We start from the raw sequence: 15,404 nt of genomic DNA on the forward strand, positions 1-15,404 counted from the left end.
CTGGCTGTAGTCCTTTATTTCCCTCTCAGCTCTAAATTTAGGATTTTTTGTTTGTTTGTTTTGCTTTATTTTGTTTTGTTTTGTTTTAAAGGTAATTCTCTTTCAACAGATAAAGTCAAGTCCTGGCCCTGAAGTTAACTGGCTCTAATTAAATGAGAGATTCCCTGCAACCAATCTCCCCTGGTCAGGGTAGCTAAAGATTTGGATTAGGCAAACCAGGAGTCATCACAGAAAGTAAGGATAGATTTGCCTTAGGTGAACTTCATGAACTGATGGTAAGGAATGGATTTAGACATTTTTATTTAATATTACTACTTCATTATTAATATTAAATAATGAGCATCTTATTTAATATTACTACTACCACCACCACCACCACTATTATACTACTATTACTACTACTACTATTGCTATTACTGCTGCTGCTACTATTATTATTACCACCATTATACTCCTACTGCTGCTGCTGTTGCTACTACCACCACCATCATACTACTCTTACTATTACTGCTGCTGCAAAGGCAGCTACTACTACACCCACCACCTTGATACTACTATTATTACTACTATCACTGCTACTATTTATGGTTGACCCTGAGCATTGACTGTGTACCAGGCACAGTGCTAGGGTTTTACATGCATTGTCTCATTTAATCCTTGCTAAAATCCTATAAAGCTGTCATTTTCATTATTATCTCCATTTTACATCCAAGGAACCTGAGTCTAGAAGCTTAAGACACTTCCCCAGTGACACAAAATAAGTAAGTTACAGAGCTGTGATTCAAACCTAGTTTTATTTCTAAAGCTTTCATTCTTAAACACTGCTTAGGACTGCCTGATTCACTAATGACTAAAAGAACATAATCTAGAAATTTTGGATATATGACTACATGTTGGCCTAATGTGCCTAATGGCCAAGTAGAAAGAAAAAATATATATAAAATGTAATATCATTTTCAAATGATTCAACCAAACGTCCTCATTAGTGCTGCTCTTAGAAGCTTAATCCTATTTTTATGTTTCAATGAAAAATGCTATTGGAAACACATATGCTAATTTTTACAATTAAGGCTAGCCCAGGAGCTAAGAATTAACATTTTTCATAAGTTATAAACTCTTGGAATAAAACCAACACCACTTACTACTGAAAACATCATAAGGTAAAAATGGATTCAATCCTTGAAGATTAATAAAAGTATAACTAATAACCTGTTGATTCTTTCTAAAGAAGAGCAATGTAATTCCAACAAGAATAACAATTCATGTCACGTTTTGCAAGCAACACAGCCAGATTTTTGGATTGGCAAGATTATATATGCATGTGTGTGTGTGTCTGTGTGTGTATGTCAGTAGATAAGAACCACCCAATTCGGTTAAATAATATATACATGAGGGTAGAAAAATAGGCAAAATAGGTATTCTTTTTCAGTTGATACAGCCAAAAATCAACCTAAGATTTAAAAAACGTTCTAAAATTCATGAAAACCACAAATACATGGAAGAAAAAATTATGCAAATGACCTAAAATGAATATTTAATAATCTAATTGCTGAACAAGCCTTTGTGATTTAGCTTATGGCTTCTCTCTATTCAGGCGCCATTAACTTTAAAACCCTATGATTCATTTGACATTAATAGCTAAGGTGTTCTCTCTCTCTCTCCCCCCTTCCCTTCCTCCCTCCTTCAATATTAGGGACTCTTCAGAAATACCTTTACCCAAGAAACAGTTCTACATATGCCTCAGATTTTGGAATGTTCCTTGAGGAAGAGTCAGTTGATGGAGAAACTCGAATTCCTGAGTGCATAACTGATTTGTACCTCTATTCCAGATACATGTGCTTTAAAAAGCTGCCATCTCTTTCCATTATGGAGTGGAAACTTTTCACTGAGAGATGAATTATAACGACCAAGTGGCTTTCCTGGAAGACTTCCTGGCCAATCTTACTCCCTTTTATAAGCAATGTTTAGTTCAGAAAGGAAAACATGACAACATCAGCTCTTAAACTCACCACAGAAAGGACCTATGTACATGCATTACTGAATCACTTTGTGGTACAGCAGAAATTATCACAATATTGTAAGTTAACTATACTTCAATAAAACTTTTAAAAATGAAAAATAAATACAACAGAACATTAGTCTCAACACAGAGAAGCATGAACAATAAGATTCCTCTGGCAAACCTTCCATGTTTCAATAGAATAGCCGTAGCTTATTTAAAGTTGAGCCAGTTAATGGAACTAGAAAGTGTATAGACTTACAGTCAGGGAAATTATCACAAAAACCATTAAGACCAGATGGCCAATGAATTATTCTCACAATTAAACTGCATGGAACACATCCATCAGCAGAGTCAACAAGATTTAATATTTATTTTATTATATAATTATTTTAATATTTATTTATTTATATAATTATTTTGATATTTATTTATTTCTTTATCTTTACATAGGAATTGCAGTTTTCAGTGTTATGGTATATATTAATCTATATTAGATAGACTCATTAGCTTCAAGGAACCTGCTTCTAATACATTAGACAGAGCAAGAAAACAAATACTTCCAAAAAAGAAATAAAGGAAATATACAGATAAATGTCTTATCCAAGTGCAAAATGTGGCAGCTATTTTTGGCTGCAGAAAATGAGAAAATTTCTACTGCATCCTCAGCGATGGGAAAATATGGACATCTATGATGGTGAGGAAGAAAATAAATCAGAGTAAAAAAATATCTTCTATTGCCCTTTTTTGGGGAATAAAACAGTCTTCTTATAGCTTTCAATAAAACAGTCTTCTTATAGCTTTCAATATTGGCCTTCTCTTTTCTTCTTCCTCAGAGACCCTTTCTGTGTTTCTCAATAACTCTTGACTCAGTTTTTCAAAATAAAGTCAGTATCTTACAGCAGTCACAACATTGCTCTCACTGAAACACCAGACTTAGGCATGGAATTCTAGAGCATTGCCAAAGAATTACACTTTTGACATTATGTCATAGCAGTATGGAGTGACACATCCTTAACTGCAACAGCAAATAGGATAAGCAATGTTGATTTTTAAAATGAACATTGACATGGATAAACAAGAAGAATCCCATGTATAGCACAGGGAACTACATTCATATCATGTAATAATCTACAATGAAAAAGAATCTGAAAAAGATATATGTGTGATATATTTGTATATGTGTGTATATATATCACTCTGCTATATACCTGAAACTAACACAACATTGTAAACATTGTAAATCAACTATATTTCAAAAATAATTTTTTAAATGAACATTGAGCTAGAATGTATTTTTCTTGACCTACTTCATCTATACTGGTTATGCTTATATCACACACAAAATTTAATGCAAAATGGATTAATAACTGAAATGTAGGACCTAAAAATATAAAAACCCAGAAGAAAACATAGAGGAAAAGTTTCATGACACTGAATTTGGCAATGAAAGGTGTAAATGACATAACCAAGCTAATCATCCCTATAGGATGGAAACAAAAAGCACTGAGCAGGTTGCTAGGCTACTGGGCTTCATGTCCTGAAGGAGGTGGTGTGACCAAGAGTTCCACCCTGGTCAGGTCAATGGGAATCAAAGCCCTCCATACAGAATAAGGAAACAGAGCCAGGCTACCTGCTCACACCAGGGGCTGGAATCGTTTTCCTGCTCCAATTCTTAAAAGGCTGAAATAAAAAACGCTGCTACTTGTTCATCATCGCTCATCGTTAGAGGAATGCAAATCAACACCACAACACGAGATACCATCTCATACCTGTGGGAATGGCTGTTATCAAAATGACCACAAATAACAAATGTTGACAAAGATGTGGAGAAAAGGGAACACTGGTCCACAGTTGGTGGGAATGTAACTTGGTGCAGCCACTATGCAAAACGGTATAGAGGTTCCTCAAGACATGAAAATAGAACTGTCATATTAACTAGCAATTTCACCTCTGGATATTTACCCAAAGGAAACAAAAATACTAATTCAAAAGGATACATGCACCCTAATATTCACTGCAGCATTATTTACAATAGCCAACATATGGAAACGACTTAAAGTATTCATCAATAGATGACTATATAAAAATATATATTTATACAATCAAACATTAAAAAAAAATCTTTCCATTTACAACAATGCGGATGGGTCTAGAGAGTATTACACTAAGTGAAACAAGTCAGACAGAGAAAGACAAATACTATATGATCTCACATACGTGGAATCTAAAAAACAAAACAAATAATCAAAACAAAACAAAACTCCTAAATACAGAGAACAAACCAGTGGTTGCCAGAGAGGAGGTGAGTAAAGGATTGGGCCAAATAGGTGAACGGAATTAAGAGGTATAAGCTTTTAATTTTAAAATAAGACACGAGGACACAATATGTAGCATAAGGAATATGATCAACAATACTGTAACAACTACCTAAAGAGAGATGGTTAATATACCTATCCTGGTGATAATTTCTAATGTACGAGAATTTTGAATCCCTGGGTAGATCACTTGAAACTAATATAATATTGTATATCAATTGTATTTTTTAAAATGCTGCTAATCTTTTAAGCAAGATGCAATGATAGACATAGCCTCACAATGAGAGGAGCAAGACCAAGCCATATGCCTGCCCAGACACTCTAGTCTAACCCCAATGTTACCCTAGCACAGCAGCCTAGAATTGACCCTTAAAATCTTATTCTAAACTAGGGCCACTGCAGGCTGGATAGACGTAACCAAAAATTTGCTAGAAATTGAGGGGAGACTTCAAAGAAAGATGATGGAGAAGGAAAGAGAGAGAGAAATGTGCCTGCAGACCAAAATTTCAAACATGCGAAGAACTAAATCTAAATTCTAATATAATCTTAATCTAATTCTGAAAATGGCAGCCAATAAAGTCAACAATTGAAACATGAATTCATTATAAAAGAAATTAACTTTATGGAAAAGTCTGCCAAGTATTTCAAGAATGCTCAGAGAGATAAATGTGTTAATGACTTTCTCTAAAAAGAGCCAGAGAGTAAAAACAGGAAGAAATCAATCAAGATCAGGTAGATACTGAATGGAAACCACAGACATCCAAAAATTTTAAACATAGTGGTTGAAATCATGAAATAGATGTCATTATTTCTAGCATAGATAAATTTGCAAATTTCTAGTGAAAGCCATTTAGATATTATCAGCACAAGAGACCAGAAAGTATAATAGAGACATAAAATATATACAGGAAGAATTAAAATTTTTCAGAATTAAAGAAGCAGGATTCCTTGGATTGAAACTGCATTCTGGATTTCTAACCAGATAACTTAACACAGATTTACAACTAGACATTAGAGTGAATTTGCAGAACATAAAGTATATATAAAGAGAAAAAAATCCTTTAAATTTTCCATATGGGTTACCCTCAAAGGAAAGGATATTAAACTGATAGCAAACTTCTCATAGCCAACAACAGGTAACATAAGCCAAAGGAATGTAATTTTCACAATGCTGAGGAAGAGAAAGGTCTACAAGACTTGGACAACTATTTGAACTGACATTCAAGAGTGAAAGTTGAAAGAAAGGCATTTTCATGGACACCAGTATGAAAAGAATTCACCATCTGCAGGCCCATACAGAAGAAAAAATGAACCTCTCTACAGAACAGAAGCAGACTCACAGACATGGAGAACTGACTTGTGGTTGCCAAGCGGGAGGGGGAGGAAGAGAGATGGACTGGGACTTGGGGTCGGTAGATGCAAACTATTACATTTAGAGTGCTTAAGCAATGAGGTCCTCCTGTACAGCACAGGGAACTATATCCAATCACTTGAGATAGAACATGACGGAAGATAATACGAAAAAAAGAATAAATATATGCATGACTGGGTCACTTTGCTGTACAGCAGAAATTAACAGAACATTGTAAATCAACTATACTTCAATAAATTTTTTTAAATGGAATATCGTGTTTAGAAGAAAAGGAAACTCGGGCCAATTTGATACATACAAAAACAAAATCTATTTGCATAGACACTATGTTAAAGATTGATAAATTTAACTTTTAGTATAAAAAATAACTAAATGTGCATATTTTATTTTAACATGTAAATACTCCATTTGGTGAGAAGGGTGGTGGTGTTTACTAGGTAAGAAAACACACTAAGGCCTATCAGCTGTTTGGAAGAAGAACAGAAACAAACAATATATTTCATTATTTAGCAAACTATATACTTATTTATGTATGTTTTAAAAAGTATAAATAACCAAAAGACTAGAATTATTATCTGCATTTACAAACTAGAAGAAGACTAAAGCTAGAATAGGAAAATGTTTCAATAATGCAAGAAAATAAAGAAAATAGAAGCCAAAATGCAAACTACAATGGTAAAAACAAATCCAGATGCAGCGGCAATCTCACTAAATGCTTATGGATTAAACTAACCTATTACAACAAAGATTTTCAAAATGGATCCAAAACTCTAGCTCTATGCTACCTAACAGGCACTCACTCTGTCCTTCCTCACTCTCTCCTTGGGTCTCCTAGTGATGGGTGGTGGCAGAAGAATCAGAAGTAACAAGGAAATTAATTTCTATCTTAAACATGAATTAATACCTCTCCTATGGGTTCCCTGTCTCTTAAACCTTGCTCTGAGCAAGAGAGATAGAAAGAATGCATTTCTAAAAATGCTGCCATGTATTAAGTGCAGTTATGTCATGCTGAATACCCAGGCTCCTCCCCCAGTAACTTTGGGATTGCACAGATGAGGCAGATAACACCAGATAAATGATACCATTTGAGAATTTCTCTTGGATTCTAAATTAGTTTCTTTATATCTCTAGAGTTGGCCCCCATACACGCACCACCCACCCCCTATCCCTGCCATGAATTTCAGGTAGGGCCCATACTGGTATACTCAGCTATACCGTTCAACATGATGAAGGAAACTTTTTTTTTTTTGTCTTTTTGCCATTTCTTGGGCCGCTCCCGCGGCATATGGAGGTTCCCACATAGGGGTCTAATAGGAACTGTAGCCACTGGCCTATGCCAGAGCCACAGCAACGCGAGATCCGAGCCGCGTCTGCAACCTACACCACAGCTCACAGCAACGCCGGATCGTTAACCCAATGAGCAAGGGCAGGAACCGAACCCGCAACCTCATGGTTCCTAGTCGGATTTGTTAATCACTGTGCCACGACGGGAACTCCAAGGAAACTTTTTCAAACAGCTTCAAGCCTCATACATACCAAAAAGCACCACAAGAAAGCCTAAAAGCTGTTTTTAACTTAAGGCGAGGCTCCTGGCTACCCTAGCACTCTGTTGCTAAGACATGCCACACAGAAATTCAGCAAAAGTGTGATGAAGCCCTGATACCCAATTCCCTCCCAATACTGGTCCCCTTTAGTCCTATAACAAACTCTGCAGGCTTGTGCCCACCATTTAAATTTACAAACCAGCATTTCATAGTCCTATCCAAAAAGAGAGTGCTTTTGAAAGTAGGGACCCTGATGCTCTATGGCAGTGATGCCATATTTATAATTAAGAAAAACTGTCCCATAACCTCACGGTACCATACAGGGAAAAGTGCTGCAATTCTTGGTATGAGGCAACTTAAAGTGAACAGAAAAACTGAAACTGTAGGTACCCCAAACAGGTAACACAACAGGTAATTTATTGGCTTTCCTGAGATGTTAGACCCTTTACAAAAAAGCACCTACAATAAAATTCTCCAGTCAAGAATTTCTGAAAACCTCTCTTATGGGTTCCCTGTCTCTTAAGCCTTGCTCTGAGCAAGAGAGATAGAAAGAATGCATTTCTAAAAATGCTGCCATGTATTAAGTGCAGTTATGTCATGCTGAATACCCAGGCTCCTCCCCCAGGAACTTTGGGGTTGCACTGACCAATGGTGACCCCTTCCTGAGCCCACCCACTTCACACACACACTCTCTCTAGGGCTCCTACATAACTGCCTCCTGCTATAACACTGTTTTCAGACTATGTTTTTTTTTCCTCTCAGATCTTTGGAAAAACCAGAACTCTACAATTTTTATGGAACTACAGCATGAATTAATACCTTTAAAATTTTTTTAAATGAATAATGACCTTCTGAATATAAATATTGTCTACCTTTAGCTGTTTACCTGATAACTGATTAAATTCTTAATTCAGTAGTATCCTAGGATCAACTAAGTGTTTTAGTTTGTATTACATTCAAAACTTAAAAAAAAAAAAATATTGCTAATTGGAATTATTCAAAACAACACCTGTTAACTTTCTTTTTCTTATTTTAATCTTACATTTCAAATATAGACTCACAATTACTGGACATTAAGAAATGGTAGAATTATGACACATTAAGAATAAAAGTCCAAGAGTTCCCTGATAGCTCAGCAGATTAAAGATCCTGCATTGTCACTGCTGTGACTCCGGTTATAGCTGTGGTGCAGTTAAATCCCTGGTTCCAGAACCTCCACATTCCATGGGCGGGGCCAAAAAAAAAATTTTAAGCCCATTATTTTGACCAAAAAATGCATCTGTCTTCAAGTATTCTTCCCAATAGCACCATTGAAATAATATATATGGACACATCTAGCATATAAATGCATATTCAGATGTGAATCTGCTCAGGAGTCAAATAGCAACTTTAAGAATTATAATATGAATGAATACATCATTACTAATAAGGAAGCAGAGTGTACCAGAGATTCATCTAATTGAATGTTGAAAAAGCTTAATAAAACATCTCAACAATTAATTGAGAATCTAGCAGGCATAAATAAATTTCCTGAATAACCTTGTCTTATTAACTGAGATCACAGAAAGCAACAGTGGAAACCTGTAACCATAATTTTCAAGACGATTTCTTCACGAACTGCAAATAGGCAACTGCCTTAGGACAGAACAGGAATTGTATACATACACAAGATTCAGTGCATAGTGTTCTCTCAATGCATAAATTGTTATCTTGAGAATGAGACCCTTAACTACTTTAAAATATGTCAGTGCTCATAATGTAGCCACTGATGCTGCCTAATTTTGTCAGTTTTAGATTTAAAAGAGATGTTAGACAACATGGGGCCCAACAGCTTCATTTTAAAGGTCCAGAAGTTTGGAGTTCCCACTGTGGTACAGTGGGTTAAGGACCTGACTGTAGCAGCTCAGGTCTCAGCTGTGGCTTGGATTCGACCCATGAACCAGGAACTTTCATGTGCTATGTGTGCAGCTAAAAAACATAAAAGAATAAAGGTCTGAAAATTAAGTTGAAGAGAGGAGGTGACTTTTGCAAAGGGATATTGTAGCTGAAACGCAAATGAAACTCAAATATTCCAGCCCCAATCAAAAGCTCATTTTATAAATTCACATTGCCTTTGAAGTGACCAGTTATCCCAGGAATCTCTCATATTAGGCACTACACAGCTACATTAAATACAAACAAAACCACAATCTCTTCCAATTTTTTTTCCTCCACAAACAGCCAGAGAAAATTCTCGAATTCAAAATTTTTAGCTTCCTAAACCATCTTCTGGGCTCAAAGGAGAGGTAACAGGAAAAAGGAAAAATGTCTTTTCCCCTGATTTAAACAGAAAGGTAAAATTCAAGACCTTAGACGTGGAAGCTAGACAAAGAGAATTCATACTGAATGCAGAGTCACAAGCTCTTTTTCAACAAAACACGATCTTTAATATTGTAAATAATAAAATTCTCCTAATAATCCCAACATAGTGGCTCGTTAAAGAAAAAACATGTGAGTGAGCATGATCTTTAATATTGTAAGTTATAAAATTCTCATAACAATCCTGATATAGTGGCTCATTAAAGACAAAATGTGCGCGCATGCATGCACGCATGCACGCACCCCCCCACACACAACAAGGTACTTACTGAGCTATAGAGATAGCCTTCACCATTCATGGCCACATAGAGGCTGGCCTTCACCCCCTGGATGGCCACCACACGCAGGCCCACTGGAATTAGATTGAAGAGGGCTAGAGGGGAAAAAGGAAGACAGAGAGGAAAGGATCAGTGACCTTTTGAATAGATCATCTTGCTTCTTAAAATGATGACTCTTGAGGATTAAAAACCATGAATTGAAATTAGTAGAGAGAGAAAGAGAGAGGAGCATTCTAAAAGTGAAGAGAACTAGCACCATGACTAATTACTATGTGACTTCAGGTAAATCACATAAACTCATTTTCAAAAAAAGGCATTAGATTAGATGGTCTCTGATGACCCCACTTGGGTCTGAGAGTCCACGATGTCTGCTCTACAAAATGAAGATCTATTCAAACAGTATACAATGATTTTTTTCTAACCAACAAATAATTTGAACCAAAAAATTCTCAACAGTAGAAAATATATTTATAGTCATAAGTAATAATAAAATATGATCTTTATAACATATGCCAGAGCTTTTTGTTTTCTGTCTTTTCCTCGTGGTCTTGAACACTCTCTTGAACACACAAGATGAACATAGAAACAACTGGATTATTCTTTTTTTAAAAAATGACCTATTTTTTTCCATGATAGCTGGTTTACAGTGTTCTGTCCATTTTGTACTATACAGCAAGGTAACCCAGTTACACATACATGTACACATTCTATTTTCTCACATTATCATGCTCCATCATAAGTGACTAGACATAGTTCCCAGGGCTACACAGCAGGACCTCGTTGCTTATCCATTCTAAAGGCAATAGTTTACATCTACTAACCCCAAATTCCCAGTCCATCCCACTCCCTCCCCCTCCCCCTTAGCAACTGGGTTATTCTTAACTATGCTAGTGGCAGGAAAACATTTCTCTTTATATTTCAATTTTCATATGTAAATGTATATAGATAAATAGATGGATCAATGATTGCTAGATAAGAAACTCTAATGGACATATTTTATATCCTGGGAAATAGATACATGTATATGCATATTTATGCACAAAACCATTAAAAATTAACGTTATAAACTTAATTCAGTACTTTAAAATAAAATGGGAACATACATACAGTCTTTAAATATTTGGGTTGTCCATCATTGAAAATATTCAGTAGTTTATTTGTCTACTTGGAGAAGTATTCATATGCCAAAAAGAAGATAAATAAGAAGATAAACTATTTTTCTTTCAACAGTAAATTTGCATAAACTACATATCCCTCTGTGGCACTATTTTAGTTAATGTTAGTATTACAAAATTAGCATAAGTACAGAGCATTGTCCCTATCTTGAAAGAATTTATATTACATAAGGGGGGAAAACAATCACAAGTTTAGGCTATATAGATGGCAACACTGATATGAAGTAAATATTTTATGACTTCACTCATAAGAGACTATCTCTAACTCTTAGTTAGAAGTTCTTAGCTATCGTTTCTACTGATAAAATTCCCATCACTTCTGGTAATTTCCTCATTTTCAATATAAGAGATATATAAATTAACGCAAGGACTACCATTAGTTACAGATACTTCTATTTTTCTGGGCTTCTTTCAACCTGAGATAGTTAAGTTATACACACACACACACACACCCCCCCCTCAGTGTTTGGCTTTCAGTCAAATGCTCAGCTGATAGTTGTAAAGGATCAAGGCTTAGTCCATAACTTTAGGATAGCAGGATCCAATTCCTAGATATTTGACAGTCTCTTTACCTCTTTGAACCTTTTTCCTCAATTGTCGTGAAAGGTGAGACTAGGTCTTAGCAGATGTTTAAGAATAAATACCTGGCCTAATTTGAATCCATACTAATTTTCACTCTTCCTCTATTCTTACCACTGCCCTTGTGCTACTGAAATAACTGAAGAAGTAGTACACGACCTTAAATGCTAGTTGGGGAGAGAAAGCTAAAACATATGGAATAATCTGATACAGTGTATATTTCTATAATTAAATGTAATATATGCATTCTATATATATTCTCTATGTTAAAGAAGTTCAGGAAAATGGAAGATCTGCATGGCCTGAAGTATTCAAGAAATGTCTCACACAGAAGATGAGACCCAAGTTGACACTTTAAGGACAGATGTTGGGTAAGCTGAAGATCAGAAACATTTTAGTGGGACCGTAAGTGGTTCTGCAGAGTAATGTATGTGTATAGGAAGGGACTGGCAGATTGGAGGATTTGATGCATACTGGGGAGAAATGAGAAAGAACACCATGTAGAAAAAGTAGGGATTAATAGCTAAGAGTCTGTCACTCTAATCTCAGATATCGAGGCTTTACCAAATGGGCAACAAGACACATGGCAAATAAAGATTCAAGCAGTAACACAGATTATTGAAAAATAGAAGAGGGTTGAAGACAATGCAATTTATAAACTCACCACTCAGAAGCTATATGGCTTTGAGGCATTTATTTAACCTCTCTGCTTTAGTTCCCTATCTGTAGAATGGACATAATAATCCTTAACTGTCCAGAGCTGACAGAAGAATCAAATACATTATCATGTTCCTTGAAAGTGTTTCATAAACAGAGATGTTTCCTCTCTATGCAAGAGGAATTTGTCATTAACATATGATTCTTAAGATTTTCAAATAAGGTTTCAGAGACTTATGGAAACTAACATATCACCCTACTAATATCTATTGAGCTTATATTCAAAAGATTGCTTAATAATTTATTTTTGTGCAACACGATTTTCAAAATATCAACACAGTCATCTTCGTATTTGATGCTCACCCACAAACACTATGAAGAATTTAGGACAGAATAATTATCTTAATTTTCAGAATGGCCAAGAGGTTCAGAGAGGTAACTGAGGTGAAAATGCAACTGAGCAAAGGTTTTCTGGCTCTTTAATGTGGTTATCTGCTCCAAATACCCTATTTTCTCCTCCTCCCCCTTTAAGTTTAATTTCCCCTGGTATCTATTCTTGAAAAGTAATAGACAATTTGGTTACACTTCCCTACAGTGGCTATAGACTCAGTGCTGGCCAATGAGCTGTAGCTAGAAAGTTCTTTGCACTTTGAAACGCCATCCTTAAAGTTGGCGTTATAGTTGTCCTTTGCCTTCTCCTCTACCCTTTGCCTTACTGCTGTTTGGATAGAGATAGGGTTGGGTGGCTGGATGATCTCAGGCCACAAAAACAAGAGCTACCCCCGAGGGAGTGGTGGCAGGAGAGCCAGAAGGAGTTGGGTCCCCAAGGCCTTGGTGGAACACTGGCAGCAGTCCAGCTTTCAATTACCTAAGACTGGTTTTTATGTCAGAAAAATAAGTCCTTGTTTTTTCAGTCTGTGCAATGCTGAACCAACCTTAATGCTGATAGAGACTGCCCATGAAAGCAGAGTTAATGGCGTGAACTACATGTAAGGCACTTACATATTGTAAATAAATGTAACCCTGGAAAATATCAAATTCAATGATGATACTTATGAAAAAGACTAATGAAATCCAAAATTGGGCATAATGTCTTTCCAAAGATTTCCCAGAACAAATGCTAAGAACATTGGTTCATTTAGCTAAAACAGGAGTTAAAAAAAAAAAAAAAAAAAAAAAAAAAAGACACCATAAAGCTTTTCGTATCTGACAGAGGTGGGAAAACTACTAAAGCTAGGCAGAGACAAAAACAAGAAACCTGTGTGAAAGTTTTATATGAACCATAAGGTGATAATGGCTTTTAGCTGGTATGCTTTGGGAGATTTAGCAAGTCCATTAAAAAAAAAATCAGTGAACAATTTGGAAGGAGAGTTTTCAGTGGTAGAAGCTAAAAGCTATTCTCTTTGGGATTGTCTGCACCTGCCTCCTAAAATTTTGAGAAATGGCAAAAGACTTACCCTTATCTATTACTGATCTTCAGTGGAGTTTACTGGCTCCAGTCCTTTGCTAACTCAGTGAGAATCCCTCCTGAAACTTCCTCTCCATCCTCAAAGCCATTGTACTAATTCAGAGTAACTGGACCACACCATTCTTTCAAGTCCTTTGCATATACTCATGCCATTTCCCTACTTACAGTTTGCTGCTTAATTCCTCTAGTGAATAATCACTGTCTACAAGCAAGATCTAAAGTCTTTACTCTGACCCTCAACACACTTTGCAACCTGGCTCTAAATCACACTTCCAGTTTCTCAGCTGTCACTCATTCCATTCATCATTAGCAACTTGACAAGAGTTTTTTGCCATGTTCCAAGTTCCCCTTTGATCTTTAACTAGACTGGATTTATTGTTCTTTTATTCCCTCTTTTTGGAAAACCTGACCTCCCTATTTAACTGGATCATAAGTCTTACCCAGACCCTTCAGAAATAGCTGTTTTCTTTTCTGTAAGTATTTATTTCATAGGCATATCTCTGTAATGGCATCTGGAACATGGTATTAGAGTTATTTGTTTACATATCAGTCTCTATCCCTCAGGACTCTTGAGGGTAAGTCTCTGCAATGTCTACCTCAGTTCTGTGTACATATCTTTTTTTTTTTTTTTTTTTTTTTTTTTTTTGTCTTTTCTAGGCCTGCACCTGCAGCATTTGGAGGTTCCCAGGCTAGGGGTCGAATTGGAGCTGTTGCCACTGGCCTACACCAGAGCCACAGCAACGCAGGATCCAAGCCGAGTCTGTGACCAACACCACAGCTCATGGCAACGCCAGATCCTTAATCCACTGAGCAAGGCCAGGGATTGAACCTGCAACCTCAGGGTTCCTAGTTGGATTCGTTAACCATTGAGCCATGACGGGAACTCCTGTCCACATCTTATATTCAATTATTGAAATATAAGGGTCATGAAAAGACACATTACTTCTAGGAACTTAAGTTTTCCTATTGGAATAAAAGTGGTTTTTTAAGACAAAAAAAGATATTAAAAATGTAAAACATCTCAGCCCAATATTCAAGGTTATGTGTGTGTGTGTGAGTTTATATTTATATAGTCACAACATACATTTCTGCTGCATTGCACTACTCACTACTCCAATATGTTTATTTACCATTTTCTAGTAATTTGATCTTCTTCCTACCTTTTAACTTCATGTACTTTCTTACTTTACTGTCTCCGCTTGCAATGTCACTCTCCTCATATCTTCATATTGCCATGCTTGAAATGATACACAAATCAAATGCTTTCTCTCATTTCTGCACTTCCTAAGTCCTAGATCTAGACTATATTTAATCACAATTTTAAATTTCCCTTAAAAATATTTTTTTTTCATTCCCACAACTAGTTTGCAAGTGCTCCAAGACAAGGATCACATCTAAGCTACACTTGTATAATGTGAAGAAAAGGAGAGAGTTGGGAGGAAGAAAGAAAGAGACAGAAACAGAAACAGAGAGAAAGTGAGCGACAGACGGAAAGAAAGAATAAACAGGGTTGTACATATTCTGCTTATATTCAGGATTCTACTTAACACTTGCTGAGTAAAGACTAATATTATAGCCAAATAAGAGTCCTAGCATCTAATCTGGCATTTGAGCATCTTCTCAATCTTGTTCTTTCCAAAAGAATGTCTCATTCTA

At 36.0% G+C, this 15,404-nt stretch overlaps 1 protein-coding gene across 3 annotated transcripts in view; it reads right to left on the bottom strand.

Annotated features, from left to right (window-relative positions):
- Window positions 1-15,404, bottom strand: part of FGF12 (fibroblast growth factor 12) — a 577,959-nt gene that overhangs the window by 177,527 nt on the left and 385,028 nt on the right. For all 3 annotated transcript variants that reach the window (XM_021070057.2, XM_021070056.2, XM_021070055.2), the window contains one exon: window positions 9,861-9,964. In XM_021070057.2, the coding sequence (XP_020925716.1) occupies window positions 9,861-9,964 (104 nt within the window). The remainder of the gene's footprint in view (window positions 1-9,860; window positions 9,965-15,404) is intronic.

This window comes from Sus scrofa, chromosome 13, assembly GCF_054392235.1.
Source record: "Sus scrofa isolate SSC_HxYL_T2T_F1_AM1 chromosome 13, Sscrofa_HxYL_maternal_Yorkshire_Landrace_v2.0, whole genome shotgun sequence".
Classification (NCBI taxonomy): domain Eukaryota; kingdom Metazoa; phylum Chordata; class Mammalia; order Artiodactyla; family Suidae; genus Sus; species Sus scrofa.